This window comes from Poecilia reticulata, chromosome 22, assembly GCF_904066995.2.
Source record: "Poecilia reticulata chromosome 22, P_reticulata-male-v2, whole genome shotgun sequence".
NCBI lineage: Eukaryota > Metazoa > Chordata > Actinopteri > Cyprinodontiformes > Poeciliidae > Poecilia > Poecilia reticulata.
The window spans coordinates 12,784,023-12,806,151 of record NC_088851.1 but is presented as its reverse complement, the minus strand read 5'-3'; the positions used below and the strand labels follow the sequence as shown (position 1 = coordinate 12,806,151).

Genomic DNA, 22,129 nt, shown 5'->3' with positions numbered 1-22,129 from the left:
GCATTTGCGGGAGGTCTGAAGAAGTGAATCAGGAAACAATGAAAGCCTTCTTAATGCTTTGATTACAAAATGTCATTTACTACATCGCTCGGAATAGAAAAATAGAAAAGGAGCACTTAGTTTGGAAGTTACGGTAAAGCTTTTTTGATGTTAAAGTAGTTGTGCATTTTCTGAAAAATGTCACTAAATAAAACACTCGGGGTTTAATAGTTGCGTGTATTATTTGTAGAATTAAATTAGCAGCTAATCTTGATTAAATGCATCATATTTGTTGTTGGTCCGTCTTGTAGCACCATTGAGGCGGAGGAGGAGGAAAAAAGAGGAGGTGGGCATCTGGAAGCGCGGTGTCTGCAGCATAATTAAAACATGGCGGAGTCGGAGGAATTTCGACTTAAACGTTTAAAGGTATGAAAATAAAATGATAGGTGGTCACAACAAACAGGTACAGCTAAACGTATTAGTTAGCGCCGCTTCATTTTAACCTTTGTAGTTTAGGTTCAGCTTCCGGTAGAGAGGTGCTCATTTTTGGCTAGCATCGGTTAGCTAGCTGCATAGCCCTGCTTAGCATCTTGTTTCAGGGAAAAAAATGGAAAACGCAAACATTCACCGCGTTTAGCTGGTATTTCTATACACCTTTAGGTTCTGTATTAACCCATGCATTTAGGCTTGCGTTGGAGTTGCCTCCATTTCTTACAAAACACGGCCAAGGAGTGCTGTGAACAATAAAAATAGCAGATTTTAGTCAGTTTTTTCAAATTCACCGCAGTGACTTCTGAAGCCGTAACATTTCCACTGTCTTTTTAAATTATCTTAAGCAAATGTTGTACGTTTGCGACTATTTATGCATCTGAAAATAAATTAAACGGTATTAAAGAGTTGGTGACACGCCTCTTGCACACAACTGGACCGTACTAGGCCTGGATCCATGTAATACTAGGGGGGTGCCCACAACTAGACGGTCGTACATAAAAGCATCCCCGTATTAGGGTTACCTTTATGAAGTTACACCTTTACCGCATGCTATTTATAGTATAAACAAACTTGTAGCACAATTCTAGCTTGAGATTTGTCCTCTGTCATTGTCTGGCTTTTTAAAAGTGGTCTACAAATCCTCAGTTTGGTTAAGTTAAAGGTTTTATACATTGCAAAACCACTTTTGTTTGGTACCATATAGCTGCTTATTTGAGATGAAGTTACGGTTGCGATGTGGTTATACCTACTTAGTGCAGTATGCTAATACCTCCATGGAACAGCCCAATTATATCCCACCATTATGCTTAATACTTGGTACAGTGTGTCAGGTCTAAAAGTCCTGCCTTGACTCCTCCAAACATTCAATGACCCTGTTTGGACAAGAGAAGATTGAACACAGGGCCTTTTCTCTGATGAAATGATGAACTAAAATGAAGACACCACTTTATAGGCGCGCTTTAGCCAGTCAGCAGTAATTTATTAACATAATTCAGATGAAAAAACGATCTGAGTATCAATTTGGAGGAAACCTTGTTGGTGTACGAGTGATGGAAATTCCTAAGTGCTAATCAGTCTTATTGAAAAACTTAAGGGGATTCTTCCCTAATGTATTTTCTCCCGTTCAGCGCGAAGAGGAGATGTCCCGAATGTTCGATGAAGTGATGGGGCTGGGAGAGTTCGCCGACTCCTCCAGAGGCTCTGTGGGTTCCTCTAAGAGTGGTGGTCAGCCAGAATCAAAGGGACTGGATGAAACTTTAGAACAAGGGGAAAGCCAGCCACTTGAAGAAGATAGCAACTCGAGCAGACAAGAGAAAAAGACGGATGAGGGGATGGGAGAGACAAGTTTTCCTCCCCTCACTTCATCCTGTTCTGAAAAGCCGTCCTCATTTAATATGGTGAGGAGCGAAAGAGGAGGTGGAGGGAGTGGTGGAGCAGCCTTTGATGATGCTCTGGACGGTCTTCCCTCTTATGGACCCGAGGAGGAGGATGAGGAGGACTGGCACTATGCCCTGCCGATGGGCTCCCTAGAAGAGGTTGATGTGGGTAAAGCCAGCAAAATAAGACAGCTTGGTCAGGAGAACAGTGTGTCTCAGAGCAACCCCTTTGACCAAAAACCTGAAGCTGAAGAGGAGGAGCAAGAGAATGAGGGGAGCACAGAGTCTGCCAACACCTCCCACTCCTCCCAGGACAACACCCCGGAGCACAACAAAGGTAAAACTCCACAACGTACCTTAAGAAGGAGATTGATCACCAGTCTGTTAAATACAATGCCCCAACACGCTCTGGAAAAGTATATAATCTACTAAAGTACTCTTCATGTCTGGAAATTAGAGTGCGGAAAAACTTTTTGCTTTTACAGGCTTTATTCACTATCCTATTCTATAAATATTGGTTTCATCCTTTAATCTGCTTGTTTAGCCATTTATCTGTTTATCCATGTGCATCCATAGACACATCTAAGCTCAAAAGTGCTCTGCCTGCTGACAGATTCAGATCTAAAGAAATCTTTTTCTTCAATTGGAAGCAGGCTTAATGTTTTGAAGAAGCCCAGTTGGATTACCGGTTTGAATCTGATCAAAAATCTGTTGAGGGATTTAAGGATAAAGGTGATGGAAAGGAGGCCTTGCAGCCTCATAGACTCGGAGCTCATTGCTTAAAATTGATTGTTAAAAATATGATAAAAGCTTACCAGCAGCTGTAACATAAATAAAAGATTCATTGATGATTAACGAGCTGGAGATGAATGATTTCAACCTGCCAGGTTGAAATCAAATATTAATCAAAACAGAAGTTGTTGGGTTTTTTTAGAATTGGCACCCCTTATCTAGTCATATGTCCGTCCGTCTGTGTCATCAGTACTGCCATGCAGATTCACTTCACTACGTGGCTCCTACTTATCTCCTTCCTGTGTCTGGTTTTGGTGCTTGCTCAACAAAATGTAAACACTGTATCACTTCCATAAATGTATGTAGTGGACTTTTGTATTTAAACTTTAGAAAACTGGCAAAAAAGCTCTGGAAATTTGAGTCTGGAAAAGTCATCTTGACAAAACAATGAGCCTAAAACCAAGTTAAAAAAAGTTGTTTTGCTTTGTTCCTCTGAGCGACTATGTGCTAATAGTGGATAACAGTAAGTTATTGCCTATGGGTTTCTCTGGTGTTGCAGTTGTGGTGAGATAATAGTGTGCTATCATCTCTCCTTGTTTACACACTTTCTCTCCTTATTGCCAGGTGACGGCGGCCTGAACCAGACAGAGGAGACGGAAGACAGCCAACAGGAAGAGGTGAGAATTTAAACAGAATTTGGAGTAATTTCACTTTCAAATAGGCGCCAGATATCTGTAAAAGCTGTTGTTTTTTTCAGACATCAGGGAACACTCAAGGGGAGGATCGTAATCCTCCACCGTCTCCCAGGATAAACATTAAGGATGAGCCGATTGATGAAGGCTATGATGCTGCTTTGCTTCCTCAGAACTCAACTAAACATATTAAAGAGGAGCGGGAGCAAGAGGTAGGTCGGTGTTATGTAAAACTAAACTAGCTGCAGATTTAGTGAAGTCTCAGATCGTTAGGACAGTTCAGTTTAGGTTATTTTTAAAATACAGTGGGTCCTTTGTCTATTCATGGTTCAGTGGTCACAGATTTTTCTGTGGAATGTAACTTAAAATCATTTACAGAAAATTCTGTTGTTTTTGGTCTTTAAACTCACATATGCACAGCAGTCACCAAACTCTTGCCTTTGAGGGTGAATATTTTGTTATTTTCTGCAGGTCTTGCTCGGTATTAAATCGTTTGTTCATTCTTAAGTGGGGCTGCGTTTCATTTTCCATGCCCTGATGCATAAAACCAAGTAAGAGTGTAAAAATGTTGCTTTGTTTTTGTCTTGATGTTTTCAGGAAGAGCTGAGGATCAGCTCCGTCTTCTCTGTGGGAGGAGGAAACACTTTCACGACTTCTGCCAGTGAGTGTCTTTACTGTTTACTTTAAAAATAACGGGGCTAATTATTCAAAAAGACAAGTCTTGAGGAAAAAGTTGGTAAAATAAAGACCCCAATCACTAAGACTAAAGGTTTTGCTATGCAATTTATTTTTTTGTGGCATACCATGTGGCATACCATGTTGTTGTATTTTGTTTTACCATGTTTTATGTGATGACGTGTCCGTCTTGTGAGTTTATTGGGTAGTAGCAGTTTGGTGCAAGGGCTCTGGGGAGCATCGTCTCTCTTTCTGTTAGCGTCGCAGTTTGTCCTTGTGTTGCTGTGACATTGCTGCGTATTTAGAGCAGTCACAGGTGGGAATGAAGAAATGGTTCACTCTGCTTTTATTGCAACTTGTCTCAGATGAGCAAAGCCTGTCATTAGCACAAAACCACAGATGTTCAAGTTTAAAAAGATATATTAAAAGGCAGGAGTGGAAAAAGCAAATCCTTCAGCGGAAGAGCTGAAGGCATCATGAGTGAAATAATTTTCATTTTCGTTTACCCAAGTTATCTTTGTCAGATATGAGAATTTAAGGAGCAAAACATTTAGAGGTAATATTTAATGGAAAAATGCTTTTTCTTTTCAATGTACAACAAAACATGCTTCTTAAACAGTTCTTATAATATAGGTCAGGCAGTTTTATATGAAAATCCAGCCTCTAATTCACTCCTTTTTTCTTGAATTTCTACATTTTCTTTAACAGGAATTGAAGACGCTCTTTAGCCAGTCAAAGTTTCTACATAAATCACTATAGCTACATTGAAAATTTGCAAGTGGCTGCTAGAAGTTCTTTTGTCCACTGTACTTTTTCAGCACAAGTGACTTTGTTTGACTCTTACATTCATGCTTGTATTAATGAAAATATTTCAGTCATCTGTGGCTAATTTGAGAAACGTTTCAGCATTCTGGGTTGAAAAGCTCGATTTATTCTCTAGCACTTTAATTTGAAATGTGTCTTCTTTCTGCGTTATTTCTGTTCTTATCTTAGATCAAGAGTTCTTAGGTAAATTTTAAAAACAAAAATTAATTCAGAAACCAGTAATCAGACTAGCTGGTTATTAATAATAAATTATTACATATTTAGTGAAAAAAAAAAAAATTGATCCCCCGCTACTCCTTTTTATTAATCCAAGTGCCTCCAGCTGTTCCAGTCCCGACCACGACGCACATTTTAATCCCCGGCAGAGGAGCCCTCTTGCAGGCCGTGGCTTCCCTCCCAGTTAGACCAGCAGTTTCAATCCAGACTCCATTACCCACTTTGACCGCATTCCCTCCGCGCCCTCCTCCACCTGCGGTACCGGGGAGTGTTCGCTGCAGCGGCTGCGCCAAGGTAAAGTCTGCCAGAGTTTATATTTTAGGTGATAAATTTTGTTACATTGCTGCTTTTTCTTTATTTATGGTCTGTTTTGCAGATTTGGAGGAGATGGGAGACTATGTCATGCTGTCTTAATATTTTCTAGGTTTTGCTGAAAGGCCAAACAGCTTTCCAAAGAAAAGGCTCAACTCAGCTCTTCTGCTCCACAGTCTGTCTGACTGGCCATCTTCCACCAATCACAAAGGGTCGCGCGTGTTTCCAGTGCAACAGGTAGAACTTCCTGTCGGTTGCAACGCATTAAGGCTTTTCGTTACTTTTTTAGCTGCCGTATGTAGTCACTTTGAAGGTGTCAATCATGTAATCTACCAGTAACTTTTTATCTATAAACTAACCAATCTTCATTTGTTACCAATGAGTAATTGGTGTAGCATAAAAAGAACAATTAGGACATTTCTGAACCTTTCTCAGGATCTAAGAATTATTTGGAATTGACACAAAAATACACTCAACTAAAGATAATATGGAAAAAATCAACAAGAACTGCCAACCAAGCATTATATTTATTATTCTACTTTCTACGGGCAAAATGAATTTACTAGCAAATATTGAGTAACAAGCACTACACTAATTAAACCCTACAAATTAAGTTTTATTGCACAGGAAATGTGCAAGTCAAAGAGAGACATTTTATGTTTTTACTTTGATTTCCACCTTTAATCTGAGAGGAAACAAAAAGAGTTGACCTTGATTCAGGAACATTAGAATCTTTATTTAACATCTTCATTGATCAATTACAACAGAAATCCGCCTTGACTGGTCCAAAATTGAGATGCTTTACCTCTCTGAGAGACAACTGGACTTCTGTGACTGAAGTAGAGATTTCTGTTTGAATCTTGACGCTTGTGGGGAGGAGACGTCACGAAGCACTTCTCAACTAATTAGAAGCAAACTTAGTGTCACCTGAGGGCTGTGTCGCGTTGGACAGCCAATGATGTGCATTTATCCTTCCCACTGCTCTGTTTGCAGGGAGATCCTTCAGCCAAGGGACATGGTCACAGTCCCAGCAGAAAACAGCACATTCATGCACTTTTGTGGCCAGTTCTGTCTGTCTGTATACAGACACAAGAAGAAACAAGGCGAAAAATTAATAATTGATAAACGACCTGAGAGGAAGCCTGAGAAGCCACCTGAAAAACCAGTGGAGCGGCCAGCTGAAAAACCCTTCTGTGGCGTCTGCAAGTCCACCAACAAGGCATGGTGTTTTGTTCCATATTTTCTGTACTTTTCTGTTTAGCTACATGTAAAACCCTTTGCATTTGCTTTTGAATATGATTCAAGTCATCTTTATTAAAGGTTTATTGCATGGATTGTGTCCTTGAGATGTCTTTGCCATTGTTTTTGTCCCTTTTAGCTCGAGCTCCTTTGGTCTTTTTGTCTTTGATCATTATTTCTGCAGCAGATTGAGCATGAGGTCACCTATCAAGGAAAACTGCACAGACTCTGCAGCGACAACTGTTTCTTAACCTGGCGCAAACTGCGCCAACTCGCCTTGAACTGCTGCGAAGGCTGTGGGCTTTACTGCAGCAGCAAGTCGGGTTCCTGTCACATGTTGACCATTGAAAAATCTCAGCTCAACTTCTGCAGCTCCACCTGCATTGGCACCTTTAAACAGGTACGTTACAAGAACTGAAGTAGGTGTTTCCCTTTCTATTGCAGTTTTAGGTTGAATTTCTGTTTTTCTCAAATCAAGTTGGTAGAGACAGAAATTTTATGATCAGAAAAAATTGTGAGCAACAATTTATTTCTGCAGAGTTGCAGAAAGACGACAGAGTGTGCCAACTGTCATAAGACCACAGTGGTGTCTTCTACCATCATGGAGCGGGACCACAAGGGTAAAGTTCAGCTGTACTGCTCTCCAACATGTGTGGAACAGAGTCGGCCACCCAACCACAGCCTCACAGGTACGATGCCACTGACGTAGCATTATTAGTGTGGTCTTGCAGACTGAAGCTAAAGGCTCAGCATTAAAACATGATGGTTTAATTTATGTTTAATTCAACTGTGTTTGTAGGTACTCCATTCCCCTGCGGCCTGTGCAAAGTTTCTGCGGTTCCTCAGTATCATCTCGCCATGGTGGATGGTACCATTCGCAGCTTCTGCTCCTTAGCCTGTGTGACCACATTCAGGGTAAAACATGAGCTGCATCTGTTATGGAAAGATTCTATTGATACAAGAGAAAACTCAAGTTTTTAAGAAAATGGCCACTTATCAATTAATCGTTAGTCAATCAATAACTCGTTGACTGATAACTTGCATCCCTATTTTTTCTTATGAATTTTTTGTTCAATTATTTTGCAGAAATCTCCTCCCACATCTCAGCCTGATCTTACCAATGGCACCTCGTCTCTCAGGGACCTTCCCAGCAAGGATGCTCCAAAGCCAGGACCCTCCACCGCAGCCAATGGGGCAACCGGGGCCACCTCTGTCCCCCCCATTCCTCAGGATTACTCATCTTCGGTCCCATACCCAGGACACCACCCCAGTTACACGTCGGTACCCCCTCTAGTGCCTCCGCATTCGGCCGTGTCCACTCCTACTCTTCCTGGACAAGCTCACGCCAGATCCCCCCTAGAGCAGCCCGTCAAACCGCTGGAGGACGGGCTGAGCGATGCCATCGCTCTGAACTGCTACCAATGCAACAAACAGTTCAGCAACAAGCCGCTGCTAATCACCCACCAGGTGGGAAATTTGATTCACTCTCTTAACTTTGTTCTATCAATCTGTGAAACCCCGCTGGCAAACATTCATGCCTCTTATGTCGCCTTTTTTGTCCGTCTCCAGGGTCGTATTTTGTTGTTGTGCAGTAAATCGTGCTGTGATCAGTACAACACCCAGAAAAATGTCCTCTCTGTGTGTGCCTACTGTAAAGAAGAAAAGGTCCTTTACGAAGTCACCAGCTTCGGTCATCAGGACGTGTGTTTTTGCAGCGAATGTAAGTTAAAAGATAATGCGTCTTATATTAGAGAATTTTGCAGCTACCACGGCAAATATTACAAATACTAATACTTACTAAAAGCATTTCTTAATTTCCTATGATGCAAAGTCAAATTTACTGATATTTATATGTGCTCTTGTGGAACAAATGGGAGAAAATAGTATTAAAAAACTGACAGTATAATTGTAGATGCTATTTTTATCATTAACTCTAATTTATCAAGACACTCAAAGTTTTTATGAGAAAAAATTCACAATAAGTAATAAAACAATAAATGCACACCCTTAGATCAATTAGGACAAAATCAATACATTCCTTCTTTCTTATGACCTCTGGCTTTTGCAAGTTTACAGTTTTACAGGTTTGTCAATAAAAAGATCTATATGGCAGTCTGTTTATTTATACTGTAATACGGTGTTTAGAGATACGGAAAACTCTGAAGGTTTGAATCTGGAAAAGTGCAGAATTTTGATCTAAACAAAGTGAATCCTGAAGCTGCGGCAGGATTCAAACAGATTCATTTATGAGTTTAGGATTGTTAATCCTGTTAATGCTGCGTTTCTTTCTTTTGCCCCAGACTGTAAGCAGTTCTTCAAGCAGGAACGCGCCCTGCGCCCTTGCTCCTACTGCTGTGGCCTTGGCCAGAAGATGATGCTCAGTCACTATGGAGGGAAGATCGAGGAGTTCTGCAAACCTCACTGCATGTCCCAGTACACGGTGCTCTACTATGGAGTAAGTACAGGACAGATGTCCCACAAGAATCTGTTCATACAGCAAATAACAAAAAAAAAAACATTGTAGCAGCTCATGACCAGAAAAAGGAAACAAAAACTTGTCTTAAAGAAGTAGAATCCGCTGTTATCCATTGTGGATAATTTACCTTTCAGGAACATGAAGGATGTAAAAAACAATATGTAAATATTGGGGTAAGAAATCAATATTCTTCCTTTTTAGGTTGATTTCTTCTTCCCCTCCTCTGATAAGTGTGTATAAACAAAACTGTTATTCCTCCCTTGGAGATTTCAGTAAAAATTTTATACAGGAGTGTAAATACTCTGAATAAGAGCCCTTATCTGCAGAAACAGGAAGGAATGTCAGCAGCACAATGATTCAGTTTTGTCATTTTTTCTATTTTTTTTAATTTCATTTATTTCTGGAGCTGTATCACTTACATATAATAATTTCATTTATATCACAAGTTCACAAGAAATGTCTTCTTAGGGCAATTAACAGGAAAAACTGATTGAATTAATTTCCAAATATACAAAAATGCTGTTAATCTTAATCCTAGCAACAGTTTAAAGTCATGTAAACCGTCCAATCTGATTATAAATGTAATACTGTCTAGAATAATGTATACAATGTTAATAGCTTTTTAATTATGACAGTTAATGGTAATTTGTAATAGTACTCTATTTGGAAGTAAAGGTATGTAATTTGTAAACTTTGCTATCTGTCATATTCATGTGACAGAATGAATATTCACAGTGAAACAGAATAAATAAGGTTATTACTATTTGGTTCATTTTCAGGTATTTCTGCAGTCCTGGAACAATTCATTAAAAAAATCACATTGAGTGAGAATTTGACATTTTTCGTAGTGATACATCAGATCTGAAAAGCATGAACTGACTTCCTGCACAGAACATGTGTGGATTTGGCACCTCTGGAGCTCTGGGTCAGAGTCTGTGTTGAAGAAGAAGTCCCTCAGTTTATAACTCTGTCTGATCAAATCTGACGTTTTATTCCCCCGTTGTTCCTCTGCCCAGATGGGTCGGTGCGACAGCTGCAGGAAGCAGGGCTACATGAGCGAGAAACTGCAGTGCCTGGGTTCAGTCTGCAACTTCTGCAACATGGCCTGCCTGCTGCAGTACTGCTGCCTTCATTTTGAGGCAAGCCAGCACACCAGCAACGGCATGGCCTCTGCCCCACCAGTGCCATCCGGTAACAAGTTATTTAAAATCAACTTATCTTATCCAATTGTCTGTTGCTTCAATAAGCTGATCTTTCAATTTAAATGTTTGTCCAGCTCCAGCGCAGCCTCATCACCCCTCCAAGATGAATCCTGTCATTGCAGATGTCGTCTCTTTAGCCAACGGCTCGGCCTCCCAGCCCAGTGGGTCGGCAGGTACAGCGCTGACTGGTTAGTTTCTACCACTTACATCCTGAAATTTTCTAAGTCCAGAATGCTGGATTTCAACCAACGGGCACACTTTGGCACGCCCCATTTAAATTTCTTCAGGAATTTTCTAGTTCATTCCTTATTGTTCCATTTTCTTAAACTGGTTTTGTTTGTTTTTATCCAATTTTCAGTCGTTTTTTTCCCCTTTTAATCTCTTCCACACACAGACTTTTGAACTAATTTAGGCCTTCTGATATAGATGTCATAGACTGTAGTTTTTGTTGTTTCTCATTTTGTTTTTATCCCGATTTTGCAGGAGAGCTTCCAACCTCCAGCATAGATGGAAAGAACCTTGATCATGTATGAACATTTCTTTTTAAATACAGTTCAAACTGAATATATATTAAATCTAATTTAAACAAGATTTTAAAAAGGATTTTTGTCCTTTTCAAACTGCTGACTTTCTAACTGTTATTTACCTGATTAGAGAAAACATTTTTATAGGAAATAATCAAATCAAATCTGTGACGCCCGCAGGCCAGTACTCAGACTGATGCCATGCGAGCGCCCGCGCCTCGTCGCCGTCAGATGAAAAACAAATCTGTTCTGTGCCGACCTTTCACCATGGACCAGGAAATCATGTGCCAGCTGCCTTCACCTTCCCCTGAACCAGAAGGTAACTACATGAAACACCTTTCACTGTTTGAACATTGCTGCAAGCTAGAATGCTGCAAAGGAGACTAATGCACTCCTAAGGACTTTAGTGGCTGCCTTTTATTTTATGCATAGTCTTGTGCAGCTATCAAATGAAACAGGCCAATGTTAACACTTTTGCATGTCAATATGTTGCTATGAGGAACTTTGTGGAATATATGAGAGGATGAATTTCTGCAGTTTCACATCTAAAGATGGCTTTTGAACAGTCATCAAAGAAAGAAGTCCTGCAATTTATTCTGAATGAACACTCAGCTTTACACTCATTTTACAGTGTGGGTATATATAGTGGGTCTAATATGAAATGTTTAGATTGTTTATGTTAAGAAATTTACGAACTAAACTTTCACCTGAAGTGAGATTTTGCGGAGTAGTTCTTAGCAGTCAGTATTCTTCTTGCTCTATTCAGCAGTCAGTGATCTCAGTGAGGAGGAGATACAAATTACAATATAGTATTTTTGTGTTAAAAATGTATTGCACTTAAAATAAATTCAATAAAAAAATTAATTTTCCCCCAACTCCTCCTTGATTCTCTAAACTCAGGTCATTCTGACTGCTGTGTAAACACTTATTTAAAATTTTAAAGAAGTTTTTTTTTTATTTTAATTGAGTCATCTGGACTAACATCCCAAAAACAAGCTTTTGTCACATCTTAGATCTTTTGTTGAATATTCTTCTTTTGGGATTCATTTAAATAGTTTTCTTAACAATTGCACCAGCTCTGCTAGATAGCTCCTCGCAGTCCGACCAACCATCCAGATCGCCGCCGCGGTCTCCAAAAATCCAGGAGGAAACTGAGCCAAGCAACCTCACGCCAGCTCGACTAACCGGGCGTCATTTCCTGGGTAGAAAGGAGACGGATTCCAGCTGCAAGGTGTGCTCCCAGAGGAGGAAGAGGAAGCTGGATGAAGGAGAGGCTGGACAGAAGAAGAGAAAGATGGAGGATGGTGATGATGAGCCAGAGAAGGAGCAGGAAATTTCTGTCGGCGAGGAGAAAAAGGAGGAGGGAAAGGAGGAGAGGGAAGAAGAGAAGGATGTGGAGTCTGCAACAGAGTGTGGCACAATGAAGAGACAGACACCGTTTTACTGTAAGACATGTACTGAGGAGCCCAGCCTCTGTCCTGTGCCTTGTTTTGAACTTTACCACACAAAACTTAACTACGAAGCACCAGGTGAGCCTCTCGAGTAACAGAAACACTTTAATTCATACCAATAAACCTGTTTTCATGCTTACTGATGCAGTTTATTGCTTTTATATGCTGTCTTGAGTTGTTGAAGTACATGTTGACTGACTTCCTTTGAGGGTTGAGTTTGTCACCCGGTTTTTCTCTCTCCAGCTTCCTGATCTGCTGCTTTGAGAAGCCATCTCCCATCTCTGGCTGCAGACACAGACAAAAAAAACAAACTGCAGCTTTAAATCTTCCTGTTCAGTCTCACACTACGCAGTCTGTGCTAATCCCAAACCATGCTGGGGAGTGTCTTTCACTAATTTGAAAACAGGTCTTGTACTTTTTTTTTGTAATTACAGGGTTCCTACAATGTTGAAAAGTATAGATTGGAATTTAAAATCTTGATTGGTGTGGACAAAATGAAATTGTAGACATTTTGTGTGGAAAAAAGAAAAGTGTTTGCAGACTCCTCTCCATATACTGTCTCATAAAAATCAGACTTTGCCCAACAAATTTACTTATAAAAGAGTAATTATTAAACCAATAGAAATTTTGAAGTCGTTAATGGATGTGAACTACTTTAAATCATTTTTGAAAGATTTGTCTCAGCATCATGGGCTTGTTGTCTATCGATTATCAAAAAAAATTCTTCATATAACAGCGGATTGCGCCTCAAAGAAGTAGTTATTTTTTGATTCATTATTGTCACAACTCTTGGGTATAATTAATGGAAAAGAACCACTGGTCTTTGATGGATATTTTCCAACATGAATAAGCAAGATAATAAGCAATTATCTCCAAAGTTTGTGGTTTGATGTGTCGAGATAGTGAGATGTTATTTAATTTAAAATAAAATAAAAATAGGCTTTACAACAAAACAGTCAGAGACCTCAACTCAAGTTAATTTAACTTTTCTCTACAAAGCAACTGAAGATAAGATAATGAAACATTTTGCTGCAAATGTTTCAAGATCATGCTATTTTGAGATAATGTAATAAAACCTTTTGCATGACAACCTGAGCAAAAATATTAAGGATCTAATTGAACTGGTATTTAAAAAGAAACCCAGTTCTGAAATCAAACAATTGAAAATATTTGCATGAGATCCAAACCATTTTATTCCTAGATAATGATTTAATTATCAAGATACGTAAATAATTCAGTTTAAATTGAACTTGAGATCTGCTTATCTTGAAATAATGACATTAAAACAAAATGCTAGCACAACAAAAATAATCCTGATATATAAAATATTGACCCATTGCAAAGGTAAAGTTCATGTCTGAAGGCAAATCAGATATAGAAACTTTTTGGCAGCAAAAGCTTTTGGGTTCTATTTCAAGATGATTTTATGACAATTTTGCTGCAACAAAACAATTTTGAGGTCTTAGTTAATATCCTAATTGAACAATTATTATTATATAATAAGCTTCTCATCATATTGAGATTTCTAAACCATTTTCCATGGATGGTTTAGATCATGTCATTTAAAGACTATCAAAAAGCATAAAATGATCTTCAGGTCTTACCGCGAGACACTGAAACTTTTGTCAGCGACTGGTTAGCTATTTCTAGATAATGTAATGAGAATAAATAAATATGCCAGTAATAAAATAATAATCCAGCTGAACTATCGTTGTTTTTTAAATTTTGGGGACAGTCGTATCTTAGAAACTTGCATGATGTGAATAATGACCTAATTAAGCTTTTGTCGCTACAAAACAAGCCAGGGGTTTTATTTATATAAAAATTATTCACATGAATGAGCTCAACATTGTATTCTGATATAAAGAGTAGCTCTCATCTTAAGACGGCTAGCTAATCAAACTGTTAATCAGTACAAAACAAGGTTTTATCTCAATATGAGATGTTTTGAAACTCCACAAGTCATTTCCTCAAGATAAAAATTGGTCTCTAGATGAATAAAAAATAATTTCCATTCATATAATTTGGGGTTTTAAGATATCTGCTGAAAATAAGCGTACACAGGAACATTTGTTCAGCTTTGTCAGTCAAAAATTGCTGTGGCTAAATTAAAGAAATTGATTTTTCCACCTTTATTGTTCTTTTACTGCACACTGCCAATAAACCTGAAACTGTGTAAAGAGTGCACAAAATCCCAACATTTGAATTTATTTGCATTTGAAGTCGTGTAGGAACCCTGTATATTATCTGAAGTTTGCCGTATTTAGTTTCCACTCAGCTTGGATTCCACTCAGGATTTCTATGGTTTGCTGTAGTACTAAAGGTCTTTGTGTTCATGTTGCTTTCAATGGTTGAGGACGAAATACTTGAAGGGCTTCTCGGATTCTCAGAGCCTACTGTAAGATCCAATAAAATATTACCTCATTAAAATATGTGTCAGAATACATCATCATGTCATTAAAGTCAGTGCATTGTCAACTTTTACTCATGACATTTCATCCTTTTACAGCACGAGTTTTTATTTAAACATTTCCTTTGAAGAACAAGTGCAAAACTGTTTCTTTTTATTAGTCATTTTCTTTTTTCACCTCATTTGCTTTGTGCCATGTTTATTTTCCAATAGATATTTCAGTGTTAAATTGGTTTCCTGTTATTAAAACACTAATTTATGGTGAACCTTTAGAGAAAATGACATTTATGGATTTGTGGATGCAAGCTTTTTTTAATCCATCGTGTGTTCAGTTATGAATGAATCCAACTATAAGTCTTTAAACATCACATTGAGCGTTTAAATCAGAATAAAACACTGTTGCCACGATAATGTGACTTAAGCTGGAAGCAAGCAGTGTGAAGTTTTGTATCAAACACAGACTGTCACCTGTAATTTTGAATCACCTGTTCTGCTGATCCGTTCCCGTTGTTACACGATGACTGTTGAAGTTACAGTGACATCCTTGCAACACTTCACCACTGATGCATCAGAGTCGACTCCAGCTTTGTTTTACAACGGTAAAGTTTACTTTGGTCAATAAATCTTTGTCTGCTAGGATTTTTACCAGGTGGATTTTAAATAAGTTGTCTTGTTAAAAGAAAACTGTCTCAATAAATGGTTTTTGAAAAAAAAAAAAAGACTTCTCAGTTCTGTTTTTTATCCGATTATACTTGTTGGATAATCCACAGAAGATATTTGTTATTCTCAGTTATTTTGTGGCATAAAGCATGCCATCATCAAATAGTCAAAGGTTAGTTTTACGTTTAGGATCTCTGACCTAAAGAAATTTCCGGATGTTGCGCAGAAGACACGTATAAATGTCGACATCTGCTGGCTAAATGTTAGAATTGCACCTTGGTTTGTCGAAGGGAACTTTTAGCTATGTAGAAATAAAAAGCCGCGAATGGAGTGCAACATTACATGATAATCTAAAACGGAGTAATACCATCTTAAGTTTATAAAAAATATTTTCATAACGTTTTATTGGTCAAAAGAATAATACAAAATAATTCTATTTTGTATAATATAGAAAAAACTGCAGCGTTTTAAACAATATATAAAGGGATTGTTTTTTTTAAAAAAGGATCTGAAACTGGCCCTCGTATTAAAAGATTATATTGCATCAGTTTTCTGTGATAATATCAATTGCCACACAAACTGTAGCTACTTTGTCTCTAACCAGATTCATGTTTTACTGTAGCAATTACTTAAAATAAATTAATACTGCTCTGTTAGCTTTAGTCCATATTGAGATAGGACTGCAGTTTTTATCAGATCAGGGATCTACAAACCGCAGCTCTGGAGCAAAGAGTGACTCTGGCTCTCTTAAATATTACCCCGTCTTTTTGATGTTTCATTCTTTTGTATTTTGCAACCATAAAAATAGACCAATTGATGAATTTGGTCTAGCTGCTATTTATGCTTAAAATAAATATATACCAAAATCCTTTGTTGTGTTGCAAGTGTTTATTTTAGATTAAGATTAAATCAGTCAACACAAGAAACTCTAACCTTCCTCTTTCTCCCTTTACTCATCATTATCTCAGCTGCAGACAGGGAGGAAAACATAAAGGTGTTCATGGTTCCAGTACCAGTCCCAGTCTTTGTCCCAGTGCCTATGAACATGTACTCCCAGCACACGCCTGTTGCCATGGTGGTACCCATGCCGGTATGTGCCAGTTCACTATGTATGAAATGGGAATAACTGCCTGCACTGGGAGTTGCTGGAGCTGGAAGTTTCCTGTTTTCCAGATTCCAGTGCCGATTGTTGTCAAGCCTCAGACCAAGGATGTGAAAGATGCAGCTGTCCAGATGGAGAAGCTTGATGAAGAGGAGAAAGAAAAAAAATCTTCTTCCAGTATAGGTAACGATATAAGAAGAAAAAAAATCCCCATTGGAATCTGTTATGATCATCAGGAGGATATAAATTGTGCCTTCTTCAATAGATCATTTTAATTTGGACGTCTTAAAATGAAGCAAAGAAACAATCGAACCAAAGTCCTGATATTTGCATTTAGTCAACAAAGTTGCAGGAAACCAGCAATCAACCCTTGGGCCTCTGCTTTAATGAAATGAAGATAAAATCTTTTTCGATGCCTTCAAAGTTCTGGTACTTTTTCACTGTTTCTCCTGTTATAACTTTATACTTTAATGTTGTTATTATGCAAATATTATTACGTGAACTTCTGGGAGGCAAATAAGTTTAACTGATTGGCAAAACAGGCATACAATAGACAAATAGCTGAAAGATTGCCTGATATACTTTATTACTCCTAAAGTTTCTTATTTTGTTTTGCTAACTGAGCTTTCACTACATGGTTTCCCAGCAACAAGGAGAGATGATGAGTTAAAAAAAATCGACTTTAATAGAATATTTTGCTATTTGTAAGGAAATTCTAAACTATGAGCAGTTCTGTTACTGCATAAAACCAGGAAGAAGTTTTATCTATAATGTTTTGCTTCAGATTCTTCAGTCGTGGTTTAAGTTCAGGACTAGAATCTTCTTCTTTATTCTGCTTCTTGGGTTTGTGTGTCTTTCCTGTAGATCAGTGCAGTTCCTCTCGTTCTGGGGATGTTAAGACTGAAGTCGTCAGTCCCACAAAGCAAAATGAAGAGATGGCTCACATAGCAGCTCAGACTGACCTGCTTCCGACTGAAAGCTCAGAGAGAAGCACAGAAGCACCAGATCCTGAGACTGATGACCAACCGGAGACGGGTACAGGTGTCATCAATCATCCTCCCAGCAGCAGCAAGGATCAGCCTCCCTCCTCACCTGTGATGGATCTGGAAGCTGACCTCCAGCCTGGTGCGCTGTCATTTATGGTTATAAGAAATATAATTGATTCAGCTATAAAAACACCAAAGATGAGAGGTTTTTGTATTTGTTTTGACAGGATTGTTGAATCAGAACTCGCCTGTTCAACAGCGAGGAGTTAAGAGACGCAGAGAAGGTTCCTACTGCAGGAAACGGGTACAGCGCTTTCTGACAGACCAGTGTTGTAAAATTTAAATATAAGAAAGGATCAAGTCAAATGAGACCAGGACAAAACTCAAAAGTTAAAGTATTTGTTTAAAAAATTATAATAATAAAAAAAGCAAAATTAGACGGTTTTAAGTAGTTTTAGTGATTATAGTTAATCCATAGTTTTGCAACTGTGCTTCTGAGGACAATATTACAAATACACTGACAATATGTACTTCAACTATTAATTATTTTTGACTAATTTGTACTTTAAATATTGTTATTTGCTTTGTGAATTACATATAGAGAGCAGAGATGTGCAACAAGCAGAGCTGATGCTTGATTTAGCACAAATGTTGTTGGTCAGGATCAAAGATTTCTGGAGTGTTCACTAAAATAATTTATATATTCCTTTCTCTGTTGAGCTTGATTTTTCATTATATAACCTTTATTCAAACTCCTTGATTTGAGTTTTTGGGTAGACTGTACTGAAAAAGCATCTGAACTGATCTTGTTTCACTTTTGCAAACTAAGTAAATGTAGCAGAAGTCAAAAACTGTGCTTCAAATATTCTGTATTTTCTGTTAAATACAGATTATTTAGTAAACTTAGTGTATTAATTATTAGATACAGATTATTTCACAAGTTGGTGAAAGTAGAAATGTGTGCTTTTAATGATTTATTTGTGTAGAACTGTAGGGTATTTCTCTTATTTTTGTTATCTGTTAATATTTTAAGTAGGTTTATCATTCTGAGATGCATTTCATTATTTCAGAGGGTTGTTGTGAACCAAAACTCTCACCATCTGTCCGTCCAGGGTCGAAGGCGAACTGGTTTTGCTGATCGAAGTGTTTCAGAAACACCTGCCTCCTCCAAGCTGAACCATCTGTACGGGGTCAAAGCCTGGACGAGCTGGGTCCAGCAGAGCAACAAGCAGCAAACAGAGTGTGAGGCGACATTGTCGTTCATTTCCTTGAACTTCTTCAACTTGCTCCCATAAACAGTTTATTCTTTTGCCTCCACAGCCAGTCGAGTGGTTTTTAAAGAGGACATCGTTCAGTGCAGCCCCGCTGAGCTGGGCTTCGCTCTGACCCGCTTCATCAGAGAGGTCCGGCGGCCGAACGGAGAGCCCTACGGCCCGGACAGCATCTTTTACCTCTGTCTGGGAATCCAACAGGTGCACAAACGTCACGCTGGTTTCCAGTTTGGCTTATTCAGAGTTCTCTGATCTACTTTGTCTTCTCTGTGATCAGCATCTGTTCCTGCGGGGGCGGATAGAAAACATTTTCACAGATGAGGTTTACAGTCAGTTTGGCAGCGAGCTCAGCAAGATGCTCCAACTTTGGAAACCAAAGCTGCAACCAAGTGGTACATCACTGAAAGTCAAGCTTTCAGCTGGCCATCTTAACTCAGTCAGAACTCAAGTTTTTCCCCGATTTTCTCCAACATTCCCATTTCCTCCCTCAGGTGGGATCGTTCCCTCTCGCATCGAGGAGTCCTACCTGTGGGAGTGCAAGCAGCTGGGTGCCTACTCACCCATAGTGCTGCTCAACACGCTGCTCTTCTTCTGCACCAAGCACCTCCACCTCACCACGCTGGCAGAGCACCAACGTCTGTCTTTCTCCAACTTCACCCGGCGCTTCAAACCCCACAGCGCAGCTGGAAATGTTTACCTCCAGTACGAGAGAAGCGGCACAGGAACGTCTGGCTCTGAGCAGAAAGGTGGCGCCTCCAAAAGCGACTTTTTATGGCTTTTTCATATTATTTCTTGTAGTTAAAACTAATTCAGTCCTTTATATTAACTCACTGCAGCTCTAAAATGTGCCTCCCCCCTTCATGTGTTACGACACGTTACCTTTGCAAGAGGTCAGGAACATCAGCGAGAGAGTAGCTTCAAACACAGCATGTGTGCAAGTTAAAATAAGTACCTACTCCTGCTCTCCTCCATCAATCTGCTGTTTTTGAAGTTAACCTGTCAATGAGGAGGGGTGGACAGTCAAAGTGCTTCCCAAAAGATTTCATCAACTTTAAACCTTTGTCTCGTTCTTCCACATTCCAGCCAAAAACTTTACTGTGTTTAATTGAGATTTGAAACGATATACCGACACGAGGTAATGGATAATTGTGAAGAGGAAGAAAAATTATTTTTTTAAATTGGTCATGATTAATAGATTTTGACAGATATATTTATGTTTTTTCTCTGTTAGCTAAAAACTTGCTGTCTGCAATTCTCTTAGGTCCTGTCTCAGGCGTTTGCTGGATTAGTTTTCCTGGGTACTTAACTTTTAGATACTCGTTCCTGCTGGTTTTTAGTCATGTTCTTCACAAAACGGACATATTCCAGGTTTTGGTTTAAAGGACGGGATGCCAAGACAAAATCCTTTAGAAAGACTAAGTGAGCCTAGGGTACTTTTACAGAGAGAAAGTTTGCCTGCTTGGAAAAATAAGAAATAACTTTGTATGTATTTTAAAATGTGAGACACCTCATCTTGCTTCCAGAGCATCAGGTAGGGAGCAACGGAGAGATGTGGGAAAACGCAGCCAACCCCCTGCAGTGTCCCGTCCGACTTTACGAGTTCTACCTCTCTAGATGGTGAGTCCCCACAGAGGCACACAGACACACATGCTTCTGTTTAAAATCAATACATCTCAGGTTTGTCGTCTTGACCTCCAACAGCCCAGAGTCTGTGAAGAATCAAAGCAGCGTCTTTTACCTCCAGCCTCAAAGGAACGTCCACACATGCAGGTCAGGGTGAGGAAATTGTCTTTTATGCAGCTCTGCAGACAAGAAACTAAACGCAAACGTGAAGGTTCCTCTGATGTCAAACCTTGGGAGAGAAGTATTTCTATAACTTCTGCCTTATTTGATCTCATGTACAGTTGTCTTTACTATTTTGAAGAGTAGACAAAAAAGAAGCACTGTGTTACATCACATGTATAACCCAGGAAAAACAGAAGTTATGCATCACCCGCTACAACTTTTTAAACTCTCAGATGTGCTTAAAAATGTAAAAAAAATAGCTTTAGTCAGCTGAGAAATGTCATCTATCATACAACTGCTTCTTTAGAAAAATTAAGGTTACGGATTGAGAAGCAGTTGGTGAAACGTTTCCAGACGGTTTGATCATACTAGAAAATTTAAAAGAAAGTGTTTTTTTTAATTTTTTTTTTATTAATAACTCCTGCATCTGTCATCAGCAGCAGCTCCCACTGGTACTCGTCCCAGCCGCTGGACGGCTCCACCCTCCAGAGCATGCTCACTCGCCTCTTGGCAGTCAGGGAGGTTCTGCAGGAACACGAGCGATCGGCTGCAGCTGAGGGACTCTCTCAGTCGTCAGTGTGACAGAAGAGACCAACATTTTGTGGACATTTTAAGTGTGTTTTGCTGTTATTCCACTGTTTGGGATGTTTTATTTTTAGATTAGATATATTGAAAAGCTGTTGGCTCTCTTTGTTTCAGCGCTTTCTCTGGAGAAACTTTGAATCTTCCTCAAAGACACTCGTTATTTTAAATGTTATCAATTCCTGATGTGATTCAGCACAGAGAAGATAAACGTGTCAATGGTTATAACTGGGCAGCACTTTCTCTTAGTGCCTCTTTTTCATTCTCACATCTTATTTTGTTCGCTTTTAAGCTCTTTGTGGCCTTTCCTAACTAACGTTAATTGACTGTTTTAGTTGACTCTGTACTTCTATTTACAAGATTTAGTTCAGTTACAACATTGAGCTGTTTCCATTTTTATATTCAACAGGCAATGTTCAGTTCTTGTTCATGAATTCTAGACATGCACTTTTCCCGTAAATGTTTCAGTCATCAAATGTTATTGCATCCATATGAGAACTCATTACAACTGAAGCCCCAAAGAGTTTAATTTGTTTCAGACACAGAAAGCTGTGTTGTTAAGAAATAACAACAAATGTTAACAGATCACAATCAACTTCTGTGACTAGCACCAACACTGCATAGAAATATTAAAGAACTGTTAAAATATAATCTGTCTTTTGAACCTTTAAGCTAATTAACAAGGAGATTTGTACATTCACCCTTTTGATGGATTGACTAATGATTTGATAAGCAAACTGGTGTCTTCGGTGCTGAATTTGCTGTCCACATGAGGAACACAGAACATATATTCGGGCCTCACTTCGAAATACATACATTATATTAACTCTTAAGGATCTGGAGGATTCCTACATTTCTTTTTCAATTCAAAATTCAACAATTTTTCTGATGAGTTTCCAGTGCAGTATTGTAAATGTTCTGAAGAACAACTACAAGATCTTACTATGAATTTAAAACTCTAGATAAAGAGGGAACATGGATGGATATAGCACTGCCAACTTAAAATCTGTCCACTACATTCCTGATTCAAGGTCATTTTCCTCAAGGCTTAATTTGACAGATTACTGTAGGTTTTTAAATCTATATTAAATCTACAAATGCATGTGGAGGAATGAGGTCTTCCAAACAAGTGGCACATTCAT

General features: G+C 38.8%; 1 protein-coding gene across 6 annotated transcripts; it reads left to right on the top strand.

Annotated features, from left to right (window-relative positions):
* The first annotated feature begins 156 nt into the window (after nt 1–156).
* LOC103458715 (zinc finger MYM-type protein 4-like) lies at nt 157–21,638 on the top strand. 6 transcript variants are annotated; one of them, XM_008399713.3, is made up of 29 exons: nt 158–405; nt 1,599–2,184; nt 3,204–3,256; nt 3,337–3,483; nt 3,869–3,932; nt 5,085–5,281; nt 5,412–5,536; nt 6,293–6,518; nt 6,726–6,938; nt 7,077–7,227; nt 7,338–7,453; nt 7,625–8,005; nt 8,108–8,258; nt 8,839–8,993; nt 10,031–10,205; nt 10,291–10,404; nt 10,700–10,743; nt 10,921–11,059; nt 16,230–16,351; nt 16,435–16,546; nt 17,228–17,488; nt 17,577–17,653; nt 18,462–18,591; nt 18,670–18,821; nt 18,898–19,012; nt 19,112–19,366; nt 20,144–20,237; nt 20,322–20,396; nt 20,843–21,638. In XM_008399713.3, exons 1-29 carry the CDS (start codon nt 367–369, stop codon nt 20,985–20,987), a joined length of 4,614 nt encoding a protein of 1,537 aa, XP_008397935.2. In that variant the 5' UTR covers nt 158–366; the 3' UTR covers nt 20,988–21,638. The 6 variants fall into 6 exon arrangements, with proteins under 6 accessions (XP_081459249.1, XP_017158023.2, XP_017158022.2 ...); XM_081603123.1 differs by having other exon boundaries at nt 157–405; nt 10,291–10,389; nt 18,898–19,366; XM_017302534.2 differs by having other exon boundaries at nt 157–405; nt 18,898–19,366; nt 20,322–20,390; nt 20,846–21,638.
* Nucleotides 21,639–22,129: the final 491 nt, after the last annotated feature.

What these genes read in the sequence shown, in the direction of transcription:
- LOC103458715 (XM_017302531.2), top strand. Translation starts at nt 367, where the DNA reads ATGGCGGAGTCGGAGGAATTTCGACTTAAACGTTTAAAG. An exon ending in GCGTGTTTCCAGTGCAACAG is followed by an intron (nt 5,537 to 6,292) that starts GTAGAACTTCCT and finishes CTCTGTTTGCAG; the next exon opens with GGAGATCCTTCAGCCAAGGG. An exon ending in GCATTGGCACCTTTAAACAG is followed by an intron (nt 6,939 to 7,076) that starts GTACGTTACAAG and finishes TTATTTCTGCAG; the next exon opens with AGTTGCAGAAAGACGACAGA.